The 17,798-nt window shown below is 44.0% G+C and overlaps 1 protein-coding gene across 3 annotated transcripts in view; it reads left to right on the plus strand.

Moving 5' to 3' along the window:
• The window catches only part of grik4 (glutamate receptor, ionotropic, kainate 4), a 270,511-nt gene that overhangs the window by 214,043 nt on the left and 38,670 nt on the right, over positions 1–17,798 (plus strand). For all 3 annotated transcript variants that reach the window (XM_058079390.2, XM_058079391.2, XM_058079393.2), the window contains 2 exons: positions 1,563–1,715; positions 3,276–3,380. In XM_058079390.2, coding sequence (XP_057935373.1) covers positions 1,563–1,715; positions 3,276–3,380 — 258 coding nt within the window. The remainder of the gene's footprint in view (positions 1–1,562; positions 1,716–3,275; positions 3,381–17,798) is intronic.

Here is a 17,798-nt window from a genome sequence, read left to right on the forward strand (position 1 = left end):
ATATTTAGCACTTTTGGACCTTAATGAGGTTCTACATGGAGCTTCAAAATGCAAAAAGAAGAAAGGGGAGTGAGACAAACAAAATCTCTGAGGAAGCAATTTATTGCAAACAAGCAAGTGAAAAAGTCTCTTCATCAACTGTTCAAAACTTTAAGACCACAGCCTTTCAACGCTAAAATCTCTGCAAAAATGGGGATTCAGTGTTGTATTCACTCTGTCATGATCTCTTGATGGCAAAGGCGAAGAATCGTTGTCTCTTTGAACGCTGTGGGATTGTTGAGCTGCATAAGCAAGTCCTCTCCCATGGCTGCTGAGTTCGGACGCAGTGAGACTCTTTAAAACTTCACTCCAAAGATGCTGAGGGTGATGGAATAAAAAATGTCACAGTCCCCGAGCCGTAGGATCCCATTAGCAGCCCATCAAGACACGGGACCATTCTCCACCCGAATGAAGGTAGTTACTGGTGCCGAGTCCAAGAACCATCAGACGACATTGGCGACAGAAAGCTTTTAACAACAAATGGAAATCCTCATTGCTTCCAATGTGGCATGACAAGGAAATCCCATCTGAGGGGGCACCATCATTTGCCCCCCACAGATCATTTAAGGCCATTTTAAGGCGTGTGTGTCTTATAATTATTTTTCTCTCTCAATTTCGTGGGTGCATTTTAAACACTGCTTTGTCTATATCTCCCCTGCCATTGGCTGCCCATCAGTCCAGCGTGTACCCCGCCTCTTGCTCTACGTCAGCTGGGATAGGCTCCAGCATAAGCATAAGCTCCCGCGACATTATTGAGGCTAAGCATTATAGAAAGTGGATGTATGGGCTGAAACACCGCTGCGTCTTACCCACTGGAAATCACAGTAGTTCTGTCAATAACTCAGTTGGGAGCCAATAACACAGTTCATTAATTAGTTCATGCATCTGTTGTATAACCATTAGACAACTCAACAATTTGCCCCCCCTTTCCAAACAAGCTGGTGAGAGAGGCCAACATGTGTTTAGAACGCAGCGTGATATAAAAGTACTGTAAGCACTGTAAAGCATATTCACACATATTCCTTTATGCCACATATAATTATTAATATTGTTTTATTTGAAATGCTACTTTCATGACGTGATTCCGCTGCAAGAACATTCCCATATGTTAAAGCTTTGGAGCGCTGAGCCATTCCTTTGCTGTAATATCCGTTGAAGGTAGTCTGTCCGTCTTTGCTTCGTTTACTTTAGAATGCACTTGTAGTGAAGAGCACATCAGAGGAAGCGAGGCACGACTCTCCGTGACTGCCGTTTGCCATCTTCTTTTGGGGGAAGAAAGGACAGAATGTCTGGAAGAGAAAGAAGAGGGGGGGGGGGGTTCAACACTGTCAGCAGATCCCAGTCTGTCTAATGATCTAATGGAATAATCTCAGCGCCACTCCAGGGATGCTTTAACCCCGCAATGAACGCCAACCACTACTCACACCTTCCACTGGCACTTTGTTGTTGTACGTGTGTATGTGTGTTTGTGTATGCATAATGCACCCCCCCCCCTCCCCCAACCCCCCCTCCGTCTTTTACAGCTTTCCTCGGCTCTCCTCTTTGATGCCGTGTACGTGGTGGTGGCAGCGGTCCAGGAGTTGAACCGTAGCCAAAATGTAGGTGCCACTCAGCTCTCCTGCAAGTCCTCCAAAATCTGGGAGCACGGCACCAGCCTCATGAATTATCTTAGGATGGTAAGTTATGCCACATTGGATGTGATTTTAAATCAATAATCATAATCATACAAAATGTCAATGAGTTAGTTAGCTTACCTATCAGAATTCTGTGTTTGGCTGGAAATGGCTCACATTGTAGAATGGAATACAATAGAATACAACTTTATTGTCACTGTTACAGGATGACAATGTCTTCCGATTTTGATTTTCAAGTTGGGAATACCGTCTGAGAGGTTATGGTTTGGGGCTCCTTGATAAGTCCATTGGCTTTCTGCAGGAGCCAGTGTAATTGTCACTGGAGTGGGGGGCAGTGTGAATCCAATCCCCCACTCTGCTGCTTTACAACCCACAGCAGGTTCCATCTGAACGGCATGCAGTGGGTCAGGAGGCTCTCGGTGGTGGATCGGTAGACGTTTTTCAGCCGATAGAGGATAAGAGTGGAGGAGGTGTTGATTCCCATTCTTACCTTTTGGGGTCCGTTGCTGAGACAGTCCAGTATCCAGATGACCTGCTAAGGTTGGGGGATGGAATTGTATTAAATGCAAAGCTGAAATCCACTAACAGCACGTGTGGGAGGTCTGTGTTGTTTGTGTCCTCTGTTGACCCATTTGCAAATTGCTGGGTATGGAGGTCACCAAGAAGAGTGCCCTTGATTAATTAAACAATCAAAATAAAGTAAATAAGGCTAACATAGTGTAGTGGTTAGCGTTCTTGACTTTGGAGCGGATGCCTCAGTTTCGAATCTCCACTAGTAAGCACAATCGGTGTTCTTCAGGAAGGGCATCCGGAATATGCTGGGATAAAAGTGTCTGTGTATCTTTTGGTCCTAAATTTTGGGACCACCAGTCTCTCAAACCTGAACCCAGTGATGGTTCCCGGGTACTTGTACCAGTGTGAGACAGCATAAGTTCTCCTGGTGGTTGCGGGTATGAGACCAACTGTGTCATTTGGGTAGGTCACTGTGTTCTTCCTGAGCACTGGAGAGCAATGTCTGACTTCAGACAAGTAGGGACTACCAACTGCAGTAGAAAGAGGTTGAAGATGATGATGAAAACCTCCGCTAGCTGGTCTGCGCATATCTTAAGCACACTTCCTGTCCCACTGTGGACCGGCTGCTTTTCTCACTGCACTGCTGCTGCAGCTGGATCGGGGTGTCGTACCTATGGAAGAGTTTTTCCAGGTTGCGCTGGTCAAAGTGGGCAAAGAGCTGGTTTGGGGGTGTCCGGTAAGGTGCTGTCTAAGGAGTGAGATGTCCTACAACAACATGTCCTACAGTTGCTGCAGTCTTCCTTCATGTTTGTGCTCTTCTTGACGCCTCTGCGAAGATACCTGCTGGTCTCCTGTCCTGAAGGCATCATCCCATGCTCTGAGTCTGCACCTCGCTATTGAGACATTATGGCTCCATCTTGAAATTATTATTCTAAATTTGACATTTTTCTGCGGGGTAGAAAATAGCCAGATAGAGAGAGAGAGTGGTCGGCAGGCAGCCTGTCGCCTCCAGTATCATCTGTCATAATCACTGCTGAGAGGATTGAATGGAGAGGCCCTTTCATGTGCTGCTGTCTCTTTGTTGGACAGGTAGAACTGGAAGGTCTCACAGGCCATATTGAATTCAACAGCAAAGGACAACGCTCCAACTACGCCCTGAGGATCATGCAGAGTGGCAAGGACGGCCTGAGGCAGGTAAAGTGATGCCCAAGTACATTTTTTTTTATTGCTGAATTGCAGAAGTCAGTGATTAAAATGGTCAGAAATGATGCTATTTCATACACTCAACAAAATATCAGCAATATTTTCCAAGAGCTGAACTCAAAGATCTGAAACCTTTGCAAGCAAAAGGCCAATTACTTTGAAATAAGTTCACAAACATATTCTTCTAAAAGTGTGTCACAGGTGTGGTGTAATCGAGATGTCAGTTAGATGGTATGTGCTGAAGTATGTGCTGGCCTGGCCCCAATAAAAGGCCACATTAAAATGTGCAGTTTTGCATCAAATGTGAGCATTTGTCCATTCAGATTGGTTAAGACAACGAACCGCAGTCAGGTCCAGACCCCGAACTAAGATGGTCTTCCCTGAGACACACAGAATCTCCTTGATTACGTCTTTGGCTGGTCGATGGATTTGGAGGTCCTGGAGCTGGTGTGATTCCATGTGGTTCCGATGCTTGGATGTTCTGCCCAATCCTCTGTAGAGAAGCCTTCCTGGAGTCTGCATGCCTAATGCACGCCCCCTCGACATTGGCGGCATTGTGTTGTGGGATTTTGATGTGGCCTTTTATTGTGACCAGCCTGAGCCACACCTGTGCCGTAATGATGCTGTCTTTTTGGTATCTTGGTAAGCCACACCTGTGCTCAGATTTATGTACAATATTTGGGAGAAATATGCCTTTTGTGTCCATAGAAAATCATGAAAGATGGAAACAAATACAAAGTGTTGCGTTTATGTTTTTGCTATGTATTTATCATCAGGCAGGATCCATCAAATCATATTTACGCATCAGATTTGTGCGTATGCTTGAAAGAAACAACCATTCCGCTGTCCCAGCGCTACATGTTTTACAGCAGCCGTAACTATTTTATGACGTTATTGTTTTCACCATTCCTGGGAAACCACCTGAAAATCCAAGACTAACAGGCCAGCATCATTTTTTTTTTCTTAGCAGGAGAAAGAAGCCATTGCTCAATTCTCTCCCATCCATCAAGGCCTGTTTAAAATGCACCAGTGGAACCCATGCAGCAGGCAGCAGCAGCAGGAGAAGCTTCGACATGAAGAGTGGATGCGAAATATGGACGGAGGCAAAAAGTGGTGATGTGAGATAGATAGCAGCAGAGACGCCGTATGGCCTCAGACAGATGAGCTAGCTTGCTGAGGGGATTGAGATAAAACTGTTTATGAAGCCTAATAATAGCCAGGTCACTGCAGGTTGTGCTGCATGTAAAATCTTGCATGAAATCAGCTTTTTACAAGATCGTTTGATACAGCTTTTGTGTTGGATCTCTAGTTGATGCTGTGGGCCAATGTACCTAATGTAATGGCCAGTTTATGAACGTATGTGGGCATCATCGTACATCATCGTAGGCCAATGTGTTCCAGTATTTGTTTACAAGTGTAAAAAGGTGCTAACCCTTGTATTAGTCAGTGAGGTATGTTTGCTGTGGACTTGCAGACAAATGCACGAGCTGGTGAGACCGTAGCACGTAGTTGTCATGGGTTACCAAAGCCAGCAGCTCTGTGGATGCATACACAATCACACACAAAGCTGATCATCTAAACTCCCTCTGTCCAACAAACACCGACACTTTATAGTCATCCCTCCTCATTCAGGCGTCCTCTCCGCCACGCTGCTGTTGTGATGGGATAATAAGTGATTACCGGCATCTTCCATTCTTCCGTCCTCTTATGCACCAAGAGCAGAGATTATGACGAAGAGCAGCGTTTAAGCCCTCCCGTTTTCTGTCAGTGCCGAGACTTTATGTCACTTTTTGCTTTAAATCCTGATGTAAAGCCCTTGAGTGTAATCCCGCAACCGCATTTGGCGCTCACCTGTCCACTGCAACTATTATGCTAATAGGGGGGGAACTGGTGTTGTTTTGTAACACTTTTTCAAGACACCTAATGAGACATCAGGTTATCTGCTTTTATGAACCGTTTAATGAAACGCTGGCACCGAGCCAGTGCAACGGGAGGATAACGCAATCGTGTCAAATGCAGGGACTTCAAGCTGAATTCGGTTATGCTGGTGTGGAAAGGCAAGGCTTTAGATATGTTGGTGTTTTGTTGTTGCTGTTGTTGACTAACACCTCGTGCACCACATACTGCTAGCTTGGGGCTCTCGAGGGCCAAACAAACAATAAAAAAAAAACTAAGGTGTGAGGGTTTTGGCAGAGATAAGGAAGTTGGCTCACTGCCCCCTCCCCACCAAAGCCACTCACCCCTCCCGCACACGTACACGCTATTAAAGCGTGAACATTTGAAGCACATTGCAACTTCATTCTATGCACAAAAAATCTGGTTTAATTAAGAAAGTTTTCCTTCAAGTCAAGACATTTTTTTTATTTTATACACTCCTGATTAAAATATTAAGACCAGTTGAAAAATGGCAAGAATTAATTTTTTGAATTGTTGAATCCTCAGGAGGTTCTAAGTCAATGGCAAAAAAAAGAAATGTAAGTGAGACAAAAACATTTTTGAATGAGAAACTTATTGCTACTCAGCTGTTCAAAAGTCTGAATCACAAGACCGAAGCTCAAAAAACCTCGAAACTCCCCCTGAAATAGAAACATTTCCAAAAAAAGACCCAGTAACGCCGTTCTTGTTAAAAATGGGTTTGGCTTTTTACCATTTCAAACCAAGCGATCCAAGGCTCTGTGGGGGGTTGCGGGGGTGGGGGGGGTGTCTGTCTGGACCAGTTGGGTTGAGATGGAGAGACAGAATCGATAGATAGATAGATAGATAGAGAAAATAAAGAATAGAATCGAAAATAGAAACAGAATAGATTTTAGAGCCGTCCCACGAGCAGTAACGGTCCCCATGATGACAATGACTATGATGGTCCGTGTCACTGGCCGTCCCACCACCAGTAACGGTCCCCATGATGACAATGACTATGATGGTCCGTGTCACTGGCCGTCCCAACACCAGTAACAAGTGAGTGGGCGTTAGTAACACTTTGGATGGTGAGCAGTTTAGGGGTTAAGTGATGTTGGATGGGGGTAGGGGACCGCCCCAAGGACCGGGCTTGTCCTCATTCTCCACATGGAACATCATTGATAGAGATTAGGGACACAAATCTACGATCCATTATGGTTCAGGGCAAGGCTCGTTATAGTAACATATACACGAATGGGGACAACCAACTATAGCAGCACCACTAAAACGTGAGCGGGTGAGTTTTAAGTTTACTTTTGAGTAAAGAGAGTGTGTGTGTGCCCCCCGGACTGAATCAGGAAGCTGGTTCCACAAGAGAGGAGCCTGATAGCTGTAGGCTCTGCCTCCTATTCTACTTTTAAAGATTCTTGGAAGCATAACTAAGTGTAAACTCTAGCAGCGTAGCGTTCTAATAACTTGATAAAGCACCAAGAGGTACTCTGGTGCCTGGCCATGTAGTACTTTGTAAGTGCTGAGGAGAATTTTAAACTCATTTCTAAAATTTGTCGGTCGCTGGTGTGGTGAAGCGAGAAATGTAATATCTTGGAAAAAGTAAACGAAGCAACTGCGGCCTGGTTTTATTCACAAGAAAATGTTGAAGGTTATATGATTTATCGCTAGTTTGAAGCGTCAGATGTCCCACAGTACACAATGTAGCGGAGAAGCCTTGATGCTTGAATATCCACCCTTTGAATGTTCGTACAGTAGTAAGCCCTCCTAGCAACGTATCCTTTGGTGTGTGTGTAGATTTAAAGGGAAAGTTGGGATTTTTATGACATGTTCATTAACAGTGTTGTCCATCAGTCATACTCTACCCCCAGTTCTTCCATTGAGCCGACTTCTGTTCCTTTTTTGGTGTTGAAGAAAGTACAGTACTTGCATTTGTACAAGTGAGGGAGACGTTTTGTCACCTTTTGGGGGTTTTAAATGGACTCTTGTGACACGTAACACTGTTGGAACATCATTCAAAGTCCATTTTGAAAGTGGTGGGAAATGTAGGAGGAGTATATGAACGCGTGCATCATAATGAAACAGCAGGAGACTTTCATTTCAATTTAACTGTCATCAGACCTCTTACTAAATGCAGTTGACCCTTCTTCCCCTCCTGGGGATGCCTAATCGTATTATTTTCATGGAACTGGCTGGATCCCTTTGCTACTTACATCCCATAATGAGGAAGTGAAAGAAGGGGTCTGCTGGTGTGTTTTTTTATTCTCCAGATGGTATCAACAGCAGGAGTCGGCGGTAAAACAGCGTCATTGCTGATATATAAATGGCTAATATCGCTCTCCTCTCAAGGCAATCTCTCTCGCTCTCATCTGTCTTTCCTCTCCAGCATCATTAGTAATTGTTGCCAGAATGGATGGCCACATCATGTGTTTGCTGGATCGCGTCGGGGGGGGCGCTGGGCTGAGGCGAGAGCATGCGGCTTGCAGACTGATCAATCTGACATCACTTGGCAGTGCTGTTTGCATGTTAGCTTGTTTTTCTTTTTTGTGCACGTAAGCGATTGTGCGTGAGCACTGATGGGTCTGATGCCCGACTCCGACGCCGCCACTTGCTTCTTAGCTACGCACACGCTGCCATAGCTGCATTTGTAACAGACGTGTCTCCCAGCCTCTTTGTCCCTTAAATAGGAGCCGTTATTATTGCCGGACTGTTGCTTTGCCATCGTGTCAGTGTTCACACGTGTGCATAGCAGGGAGCTACCAGGCTGTGAACAGCTCCTGCGGAGAAGGCAATCGCTAATTAAGTTTCCTCATAAAGGCATTTAGTCAAAAGACGGAAAGGAACAGCACATACGATCTTTCTTTTGGTGTTGAAGAGAGGCTGTGATTGAACAGGCAGCCATTGGTCCCTTTTTCACCCAGCAGTGCTTTAGGATGCAGTGAAAGAAAACCACACTTTTGGGTGAATGTTGCTCGTCATCTAAACATGAAACATATATTTCTTTGCCTTTTTCTGTGCATTATAACGACTACGAAGCCCTCTACATAAACCTCTTCATGTTTCACATAAGGATTGTGAATGGTGGGCAAAATTCAGTTATTGGGGCTTTGGAGGTTAAATAGTACAGCACCCCATAGAGGCATACTCTAATCATTATTGTATGCCAATTGGAATTGTACTGCTGTTTCTATAATGCACCACAAGTGTGCAGTATACTGTACATGGGAGTACAACTGTAAGGACGTACCTGACAAGAGCAAATAATTTCATTCAAATCAGAGAGTACAACCATTCATACATATGGACAATTTGGAGTGGCCAATGAAGCTAGCATGTTTTTGGAATGGGGGAGGAAAGCGGAGTACACGGAGAAAAGCCACACATGCACAGGGACAATCTCGGTAATCTCTGTAATCTAGGGAACTTGACACTGTCCAGTCTCCAGGTATTTATTTCACAGTCACGCTGGTTGAATTTGAACTAGAAATGTACACAATCCATGTAAAGATACTCATTCATTCATTCATTCATTTTCTACCACTTATCCTCACGAGGGTCGCGGGGGTGCTGGAGCCTACCCCAGCTGTCTTCGGGCGAGAGGCGGGGTACACCCTGGACTGGTGGCCAGCCAATCACAGGACACGTATAGACAAACAACCATTCACACTCACATTCATACCTATGGACAATTTAGAGTCGCCAATTAACCTAGCATGTTTTTGGAATGTGGGAGGAAACCGGAATACCCGGAGAACCACATATCATAATACAAATTAAATCGTTATTTAAAAAATCGTTACACCCCTGGATGTATCCAAGAGGAGACTGAGGGCAGTGAGACTGCAGCGTCCGGCTTGTGTTTTTATTTTTGTCATTTCTCGACGTCTATTCTTCAATGTTTTAATGACAAATCTGATTGAGAAATGGAAGCTTGCAGTCGCCGCCAGGAAGTGAAAAGAGTATTGTTGCCATGGGTTTTAGTTCTGAAGCGTCATCCTATTTTCAGTTATGCCAAATCCATTCAAATTGAGACACCTTGAATGGATGTTGTTCTCCATGGGTGAGGTAATAGAAATCCCCCCCCCCGCAGGTGAATGAACAAGCTACCCCCTCGCGGATTTACTGAAATAGAAAGCGAGTGTCCCCAATTGGCTACATTGACGGTGAATTGCCTAAATACAAAGGAGTGATGAAGATGCTCCACATCTTCATCCTCCGCACATTCGCCACCTGCTTCCTTAAACCCTCATCGATTTTTCTTCTTACTAATGGCGTCCTCCACCTTTTACCCCCCCTTCCCCGTGTTCTCATTCTTGTTCCATCTCCTCGTCGTGAATCTCTTCTCAATGGATCATCAATAAAGTGTAAATAGTCCGGTCCTGTCACTGTATACATCCCGTCCTGAGATATTACTCCAACATCCCATCCGAGTGTCCTTGTGTCACCGTCCTTAAAGTTGGAGACGGGCCTGTTTATAGTGGTCTGCCTAGTACGTGATGGACGCTTGCCACACGGCCCACGCTCCTTATTTGCATGAAACGATTGGATCGGTTTTAGACTTGCTCTAGTTAAAATGTTTTTTTTATCATATAGTGGATTTATTTACTTCCTGTCAGTTCTACTTTTATTATGGCAATCTGCTTTTTTACCCCCACACTCTTTTTTTTCTGTACTCTCGCCTCTGAGAAGACTATTACCTGAGCTGCCAGCCACGCATGCAGGTGCTCTGTCGTCAATCTCTGCTGCGACGGGATGAGGAAGAGGACGCATGGGAGGAAGGGGGGACAGGTAGAGGATGAGGAGATATGTGACACTTTCCAGACTGCCTCCATCCTTTCTTTCAAGAAGGGCATCATCATGGGGCTCAGTGGAGCGCCACGTAACACCTGGACTTGGATGTCCTATTTTTGGTGTACGTGACTCGTGCTCCAGCAGCGTAGCACAGCTTGCATCTTACATCTGAAAGCTGCATCCTACAAATAGCTTGATCCAGTAGAACGGCCATCCTGGTACTGCGTAGAGGTGGGACAAAGTCGTTGTTTTGCAAGTCCCAAGAAAGTGTCATGTTGCGAGTCAAGTCTGAAGTCCAAGTTGAGTCTTAAGTCTTAGTGTTTACCAAAGACATTAAATGAAATTTGACATTTGACATTCACAATGAATGCACTTTCATTTGATTGAAAAGAACTTGACAGGTTTTCATGGTTTTACTGAGTGGCCTTGATCATTATTATTACCCTAATTGCGTCCTGTATGATGTTTTCCAGTGGAAGTTGTTATTGATGTGCTCATGGAAAAATATGCACACATATTGGAAAAACTACACGGACTTTAGAAATCCAATAGCAATCATTACCTTTTGTCTCCACCGCCATGACACTTAATTATAGTGGCAAGCACCTTGAAACACACCAGATGAAAAGAAAGAAGTTAGGTTATTTGTTTTTACTCCGAGTGAATATAATGCTATTAAATGGGACTTATTATGCTTTTTCCACTTTTCCGACCTATAAATGTAGTAATAATGTTGTATTGAAGTTTGCGCATTTGAGAAGTGACCCCTGAAAGACATTTTGGATTTGGGGGGCCACTGGAGCTTGGGTCTGGGTGAGACTGGGCCGCATCAGGTTTTCCAAAAATAAAAAATAAAAACGCATTTATTAAAAACAAAATAATGAAAAAAAACTTTGCTTTGGTTCCAATTTTCTACAAGAAAAGCTCTGATGAAACATTCCACTGTTCTCATATATCTTACTTTTTATTTTTCTACACAAAATAAGATGAAAAATAAATAAACAAATCATGAATAAAGAAAATCAATCAATCAGTAATAAATATAATAATAATAATAAAACGGCAAATAATAAAAACTTAAGAAACCACATATAGCTGGTGGGTAGACAATTTTTTTCAGATTAAAATTAACAAAGCATTATTAGAGCCCTGTAGACATGACAAAACACGACTATAGTCACATTTATACTCTTTTTATTTACAACATATTGCGCTAGCGACCTAAACGGTAGCCTTCAAGTTATTTCCTTTAAACTTAAATAGCCAAAAACTTACCACTTCCACACGGACAGGGAGGATAACTATTAACAGTTATTTAACCTTTAACATGAACATTACTCAAACGTAATAATTTTTTTCTGGGTACATGATACCATACAGCATCCATATCAAACTTGCGCGGGCCGCACTAACATTAAACTTTCATATCAAGGCGGGGGCCTCAAACTAGTGTCCTGCGGGCCAGATTTGGCCCGCGGGCCGCGTGTTTGAGACCCCTGCTCTGTACGCTCTGCAGGCTGCAGATTGTCTACACTCAGTAAACATGGACCTACGTATCCGGAAGTCTTCGGGAGCACTTGGGAGTGTGACCAATCACAGCGGAGGGGGCGGACCCAGAGGAGGGCCAAGGCTGGGGTAAATTAAACAGACCGTTTGGGTCGGAAGCAGGATGTAGCCACGGGTTCCAGCTTACCAGACCAGCTTGTGTCCCAAAGACACCCCCAGTTGAGGTTGGATGTTGAGGACAGGCGTGTCTCATGTGAATACATTGCTTTCCAAGTCTAATTGGAAAGTCCAGCTGGGCGTTACTGGAGAGCATGTGCATGCCCGTATGCCGTCTTGCGGACTCCAGGCTTGAATGCACACAATCATTCTTAGCAGTGATGTAAAGGCGAGTGTGTCAGTGTGCATCCAATTTATGTTGATTATAATGCACTGCAACCGAACCGCCTCGCCTCGTCAGCTTTTGACATGTTATTTTCTTCCCTGACGTTTCTTCGGCCCATTTTCTGCATCTTGACCGAGATTTATTGTTAAAAGAACCAACAACAACATGGACAGGACAACAAATCATCATCATCATGTGACCACATGAACCAAGTGAGCCAATCATGTGATGGGATCACATTTGAAAAAAAAGCAGTCAGGCTGAGTCATCAACCTTCTCTCTGCTGGATTTGCATCTTCACTCTGAAACACAGATGGAATATGATGTGTCCGGGACTCGTACGCACGCACACACACACACACACACACACATGTACTTGTTGTGCTTTGTTTGGTCTCAGTGAGCCGCACGTCAGTCCCCGTTCTTCTGTTGTTTTCCTCAGTTTACACTTTGCTGGCTGGAGATTGGGAATAAGATCAAAAGCAGAATGTTGAGTTGTTGTTCAAATCCCCCTCAACGGGCGTTTCAAGGCTGTGTGCACGTGCGTGTGCGTGTGTGTGTGTGTTTGCATCATCCAAATGCGTCCCACTGTTGTCAGTTTTCACTCTTAAATTCCCACCAAAGCTGTCATGCGGCTGTAGAACTGTTAGAGATGCGTTTAGTTACAATGCCCTACAATGGCCGATTCCACTGCTCCGCTGGGGTCTACTCGCTATTGATGCTTTTTCTGCAGGTGCCAGCAGGTACTATTTGTAATACCTGCTCAGCCGCAACATTGTAACATTTGAGTAGACACAACTAAAATATTCACTCATTCATATTTGATGTCATCTATTTATTTACCACATTATTATTATTATTATTTATTATTATACGGGAGCCAGGCAACAACATTTTGTTGGCAATTTCAGTCTATCCATCCATCCATCCATCCATCCATCTAAAAAAAATGCAAATACTAACTTTAGCCTACTTGGTATGCTCCATAGTCTCCCTTTTTTGCTGCTCGTTGTCTCCTCATTGATACAATTGGTCTCGTTCTTCTTCGTTGTTTGTTAGCATGTCTCGTTACAACCGATGCATCTAATTATCCATAAAGTCATCAAGAGGTGTTGCTGATTAAAAAAAACTTTGAGAGTATCTGTAGTACATGCATACCAACAAGTCTTTCAAAGCATTTTGGCTTCATCACATAGGGGGCGCCACAAACGTCTTCCTCCCCACCTCCCCCTAACCACCATGATAAAACATACTTTGCATGACGGTGTTTGTTCAGAGGAGCAGCCAGAAGGTCTCCCTCTGTGCTCCTTGTTCGTTGCACTCCCCCTGCCAGCACACATGATGCTTTCTGAACAGTTGGTGGTGTCAGGGTTCGCCCGCTGGGAAGCGGCTGAGGCTTTTCTAAGGTTTGCTTTGTTACTAACAAGAGAAGCTGAGAACATGAAGCTCCAGCCTGCCGGTCAAAAGAAGCTCCCCTCCATTTTGAGTCGTAATTATTTTAACATGAGCAAGAGCAACTCCAGCATGATGCCACACAATGTGCAATTAATCATCACATCGGGAGAAAAATGTGTGAAGGAACACGCACACACACACACACACAGTTTGAACCTCTTGTGTTTCTCCAGCTGGACCTAATTTTAAAAAAGGCAATTGCAGGACGTTATTTTCTTCAAAGTCGCCACATTTTCTTTGCCCGATGCTCCTCACTGTGCGTCAATGTCAGCCACCCACTTCAGCACCTGTGAATGCCTCCGCAATCCACCCTGATTCTTCTCATCCCGCCATGTGAGTCATGCCGGCGAGAGCTTCACTCAAAACTCACTCGTCCGCCCGGAAAACATGCGACACACACACATTTCTGCAGGGCTTTTCTGGTGGGCATGAACATGTTTGTTCTGATACGGACTGAGTGGGTGTACTCGAAATATGACGGGGGTCCAGTTCACGTTCATCCATGCTGGTTGGGCTCTTTCGGTGTTTGCCAAAAAAAAGCAAAACACACGGCAAGAATTATTTAATTTATGGATTAGATGGATTAGGGTTGGCAATACTTTACATCCCATCACGTATTTGCATTGTAGGAGAGCGATCATTTTGGCTTTTAACTCATATGCTGAAACATTGTGTGTGTGTGCATCCCTGATACGTGTACTATTACATATATTACATATATTTAGTACGTATATGTACTAAATATGTATAATCTTAGGGGAATGAACCCCCGCTTTACTTATCATCTGATACTTTTAGTGTTTTATTTATGAGGATTTTATTTTATTACCTCAGTACCTCATTACCTCAGTACCTCATTACCTCAGTACCTCATTACCTCAGTACCTCATTAGCTTGGTACCTCATTCCCTCGGTACGTCATTACCTCAGTACCTCATTACCTCAGTACCTGAGTACCTCATTACCTGAGTACCTCATTACCTCAGTACCTGAGTACCTCAGTACCTGAGTATCTCAGTACCTCATTACCTCAGTACCTCATTAGCTCAGTACCTCATTAGCTCAGTACCTGAGTATCTCAGTACCTCATTAGCTCAGTACCTCATTAGCTTGGTACCTCATTGCCTCGGTACGTCATTACCTCAGTACCTCATTACCTCAGTACCTGAGTACCTCATTACCTCAGTACCTGAGTATCTCAGTACCTCATTACCTCAGTACCTCACTAGCGCAGTACCTCATTAGCTGAGTACCTCAGTACCTGAGTACCTCATTACCTCAGTACCTCATTACCTCATTACCTCAGTACCTCATTAGCTCAGTACCTCATTAGCTCAGTACCTGAGTATCTCAGTACCTCATTAGCTCAGTACCTCATTAGCTTGGTACCTCATTGCCTCGGTACGTCATTACCTCAGTACCTCATTACCTCAGTACCTGAGTACCTCATTACCTCAGTACCTGAGTATCTCAGTACCTCATTACCTCAGTACCTCACTAGCGCAGTACCTCATTAGCTGAGTACCTCAGTACCTGAGTACCTCATTACCTCAGTACCTCATTACCTCAGTACCTCATTACCTCAGTACCTGAGTACCTCATTACCTCAGTACCTGAGTATCTCAGTACCTCATTAGCGCAGTACCTCATTAGCTCAGTACCTCATTACCTGAGTACCTCATTACCTCAGTACCCCATGACCTCAGTACCTCATGACCTCATTATCTGATTAGCTCATTACCTCAGTACCTCATTATCTCAGTACCTCATTACCTCCGTACCTCTGTCTTTCTCCATGTCGCTTTGAAATGTTACTTTGCTGCACAGTTTGACAACCATCCTTAACCCCCCTTTCTTTGACTGTTCATGCAGTTCTTGGGGGTGTACTCGTCACTCTAAGAATAGTACAACCAGGAAATGGCTGTGTGAGCCACACTGTCTTATACTGTATGCCGTATACTGTATACTTATACTGTTTATTCAGTAGCAAATAGTACAACTGGCAACTTGCCAGGTGTTGTCTTTTACTTTTGGCATCAAAAGAGCGATTTAGCCTCATCTTCCAGTAAAGGGAAATGGAGCCACAAAACACGTCACGGCTTGGAAACGCTTTCTAATTTGACCCGTTCCAGCAACAGAAGTGCCGAACGTCCATTTACAGTATCTATATCAGTATCGGTATATCAATGACATCATCATCATCGACATCACCTGACTCATCACAGGCAATCATACGCCTGCACTGAATGAATGACATGCCAACTGGTGGTTTGTTGCTAGTCTACTGGTTCCATCTTGTTCTGGACTGTCTTTTCTCAATCGTTATTATAGTTTTTTTTATTCAGAGACTAGATGCTGCCATATTTTTTATGAAAGACGTTTTCATGTCTTCTCCATCTGTGAACGGCTTCCTTCTCCTTCCGCTCTCCAGTGAGGCGAGATTGGAGCCTCCATACACTTGTTGAAAGTGCTCTGTTCCCGTTCCATCGTAGTTCCCAAATTGCACCCTTACGCCCAGTTGGGTACTTTTCAGAAAAATCTGAGTGCTTGTTTTGACAATGTCTTTCAACATGACACAGCTAATTTCTCACCACATATTAAGCACACGTGTGGGTAGCATACTGTTAGACGTTTTTTTAAAGTACAATTTCTCCTAGTATCATCGAAGGGCTCAGTCTGGCTGTAAGGTGCCCGCAGGACATGATGCTATTCTATTGATAACAGCTACTCCTCCTTTGTGATGGACGCTTATGTCAGCATGAATCCTGAGTGAGCTGCCACCTTAATCCCTGTAGCGCCGAGCTCTATTTCCACATCGCAGAAGGTATTCCCTCATTCCCACATCGGAAGAGGTGTCATCCTATTGTTGTCATGCATTCTTTTCACTCTCATAAACGGCTGGCTTTCCTTTTCCTTGCTGCCTCCCAAGCTGTCTGCCGCTCATACTTCCTTATTGATTTTACTCCCACCCACCCCCGGGTTCTTTTACTCCTCGCCTCTCTTTTATGATGCTCAATTCCTCATCTTGCCTCCACCCCTTTTTCTGCAACACGCCATCAACAAACCCAAGCCATCAGCACTCTAAGACTGTGCTTTTATTGTGATTACATTGTAAATATACCAAATTAAGAGCGGCGCAGATGTGCACGTTGGATTTGTTAATATCGATGTGTGCACGGTCTGCTGTGTGCCGTGATGATAAAAGATGATTGCTTTGGTTTAAAACCTTTTAAGCAACGCTGTTGCCTCGCAAGCGTACTATGACCGTTTTGGCTGTTAATGTGGAGCCTTAAAACGGTCGAAAAAACTTTAATTGCAATAAAGATACGACTTGATTCATGTTGTATTTTCAGTGTGGAACTCTGTCCATTCATCCAGAAGGATACAAGCTAGGGCAGTGATATCAGACATCTTCTTTGTTGCCTCAATGTTGGAAGATGGACCCGGAATGTCTTTTAGGCGACAAATGCCAGTTGATCCAGTAGGCGGTGTGTTCAAATCATATTGGTGATCATCCCCAAACACAAGGAAACTTAAGGTCGTGAAGGACAAATATATGAATATGCCGATCTTAAGCAAATGAAGCACAGACATCGTCAAAATGATCAGCATTCACGGCCCACAAATTTGTGGGTTTTTGTGAAAAAAATTTTTTTTTACAATTTTTATACATTTCATTCATCATTAGTCTGTAATTATTTATAAATAAATATCTGATCATACTTTACATGTGAGATAAATAGCATTTTTAAAAAGCCCACAACTTTTTATGCTTCACTGATAATGTCTTTTTTGTCAATGGTTGCAATTTCGCACTTTTTTCGGCGGTCCTTGAACGCACCATAGTTGAGTCCTGTCACTGGCTACACCATAATCCTGACATCGTCATTCTTTAGTGGTGGGAGGCATATTTAGGGATTAAACCTGGATTGGGTTGCGAGTGAACAATGGCAATTGAGGAGAGAAGTGGAAGGTTCATTCATTCATTCATGCTTATCCTCACAAGGGTCACAGGGGTGCTGGAGCCTATCCCAGCTGTCTTCGAGCGAGAGGTGGCCAGCCAATCCCAGGGCACATATAGACAAACAACCATTCACACTCACATTCATACCACATTCAGACAATTTGGAGTCGCCAATTAACCTAGCATGTTTTTGGAATGTGGGAGGAAACCGGAGTACCCGGAGAAAACTCACGCATGCACGGGGAGAACATGCAAACTCCACACAGAGATGGCCGAGGGTGGAATTGAACTCGAGTCTCCTAGCTGTGAGGCCTGCGCGATAACCACTCGACCGCCGTGCAGCCAAGTGGAAGGTTCTGGAGCTCAATCTAATAATTACAACCGTCAACTTTATTGCAAATGTCCA

This window comes from Doryrhamphus excisus, linkage group LG8 (genome assembly GCF_037039965.1).
Source record: "Doryrhamphus excisus strain RoL-2023G ecotype Guam linkage group LG8, RoL_Dexc_Guam_v1.1, whole genome shotgun sequence".
Classification (NCBI taxonomy): domain Eukaryota; kingdom Metazoa; phylum Chordata; class Actinopteri; order Syngnathiformes; family Syngnathidae; genus Doryrhamphus; species Doryrhamphus excisus.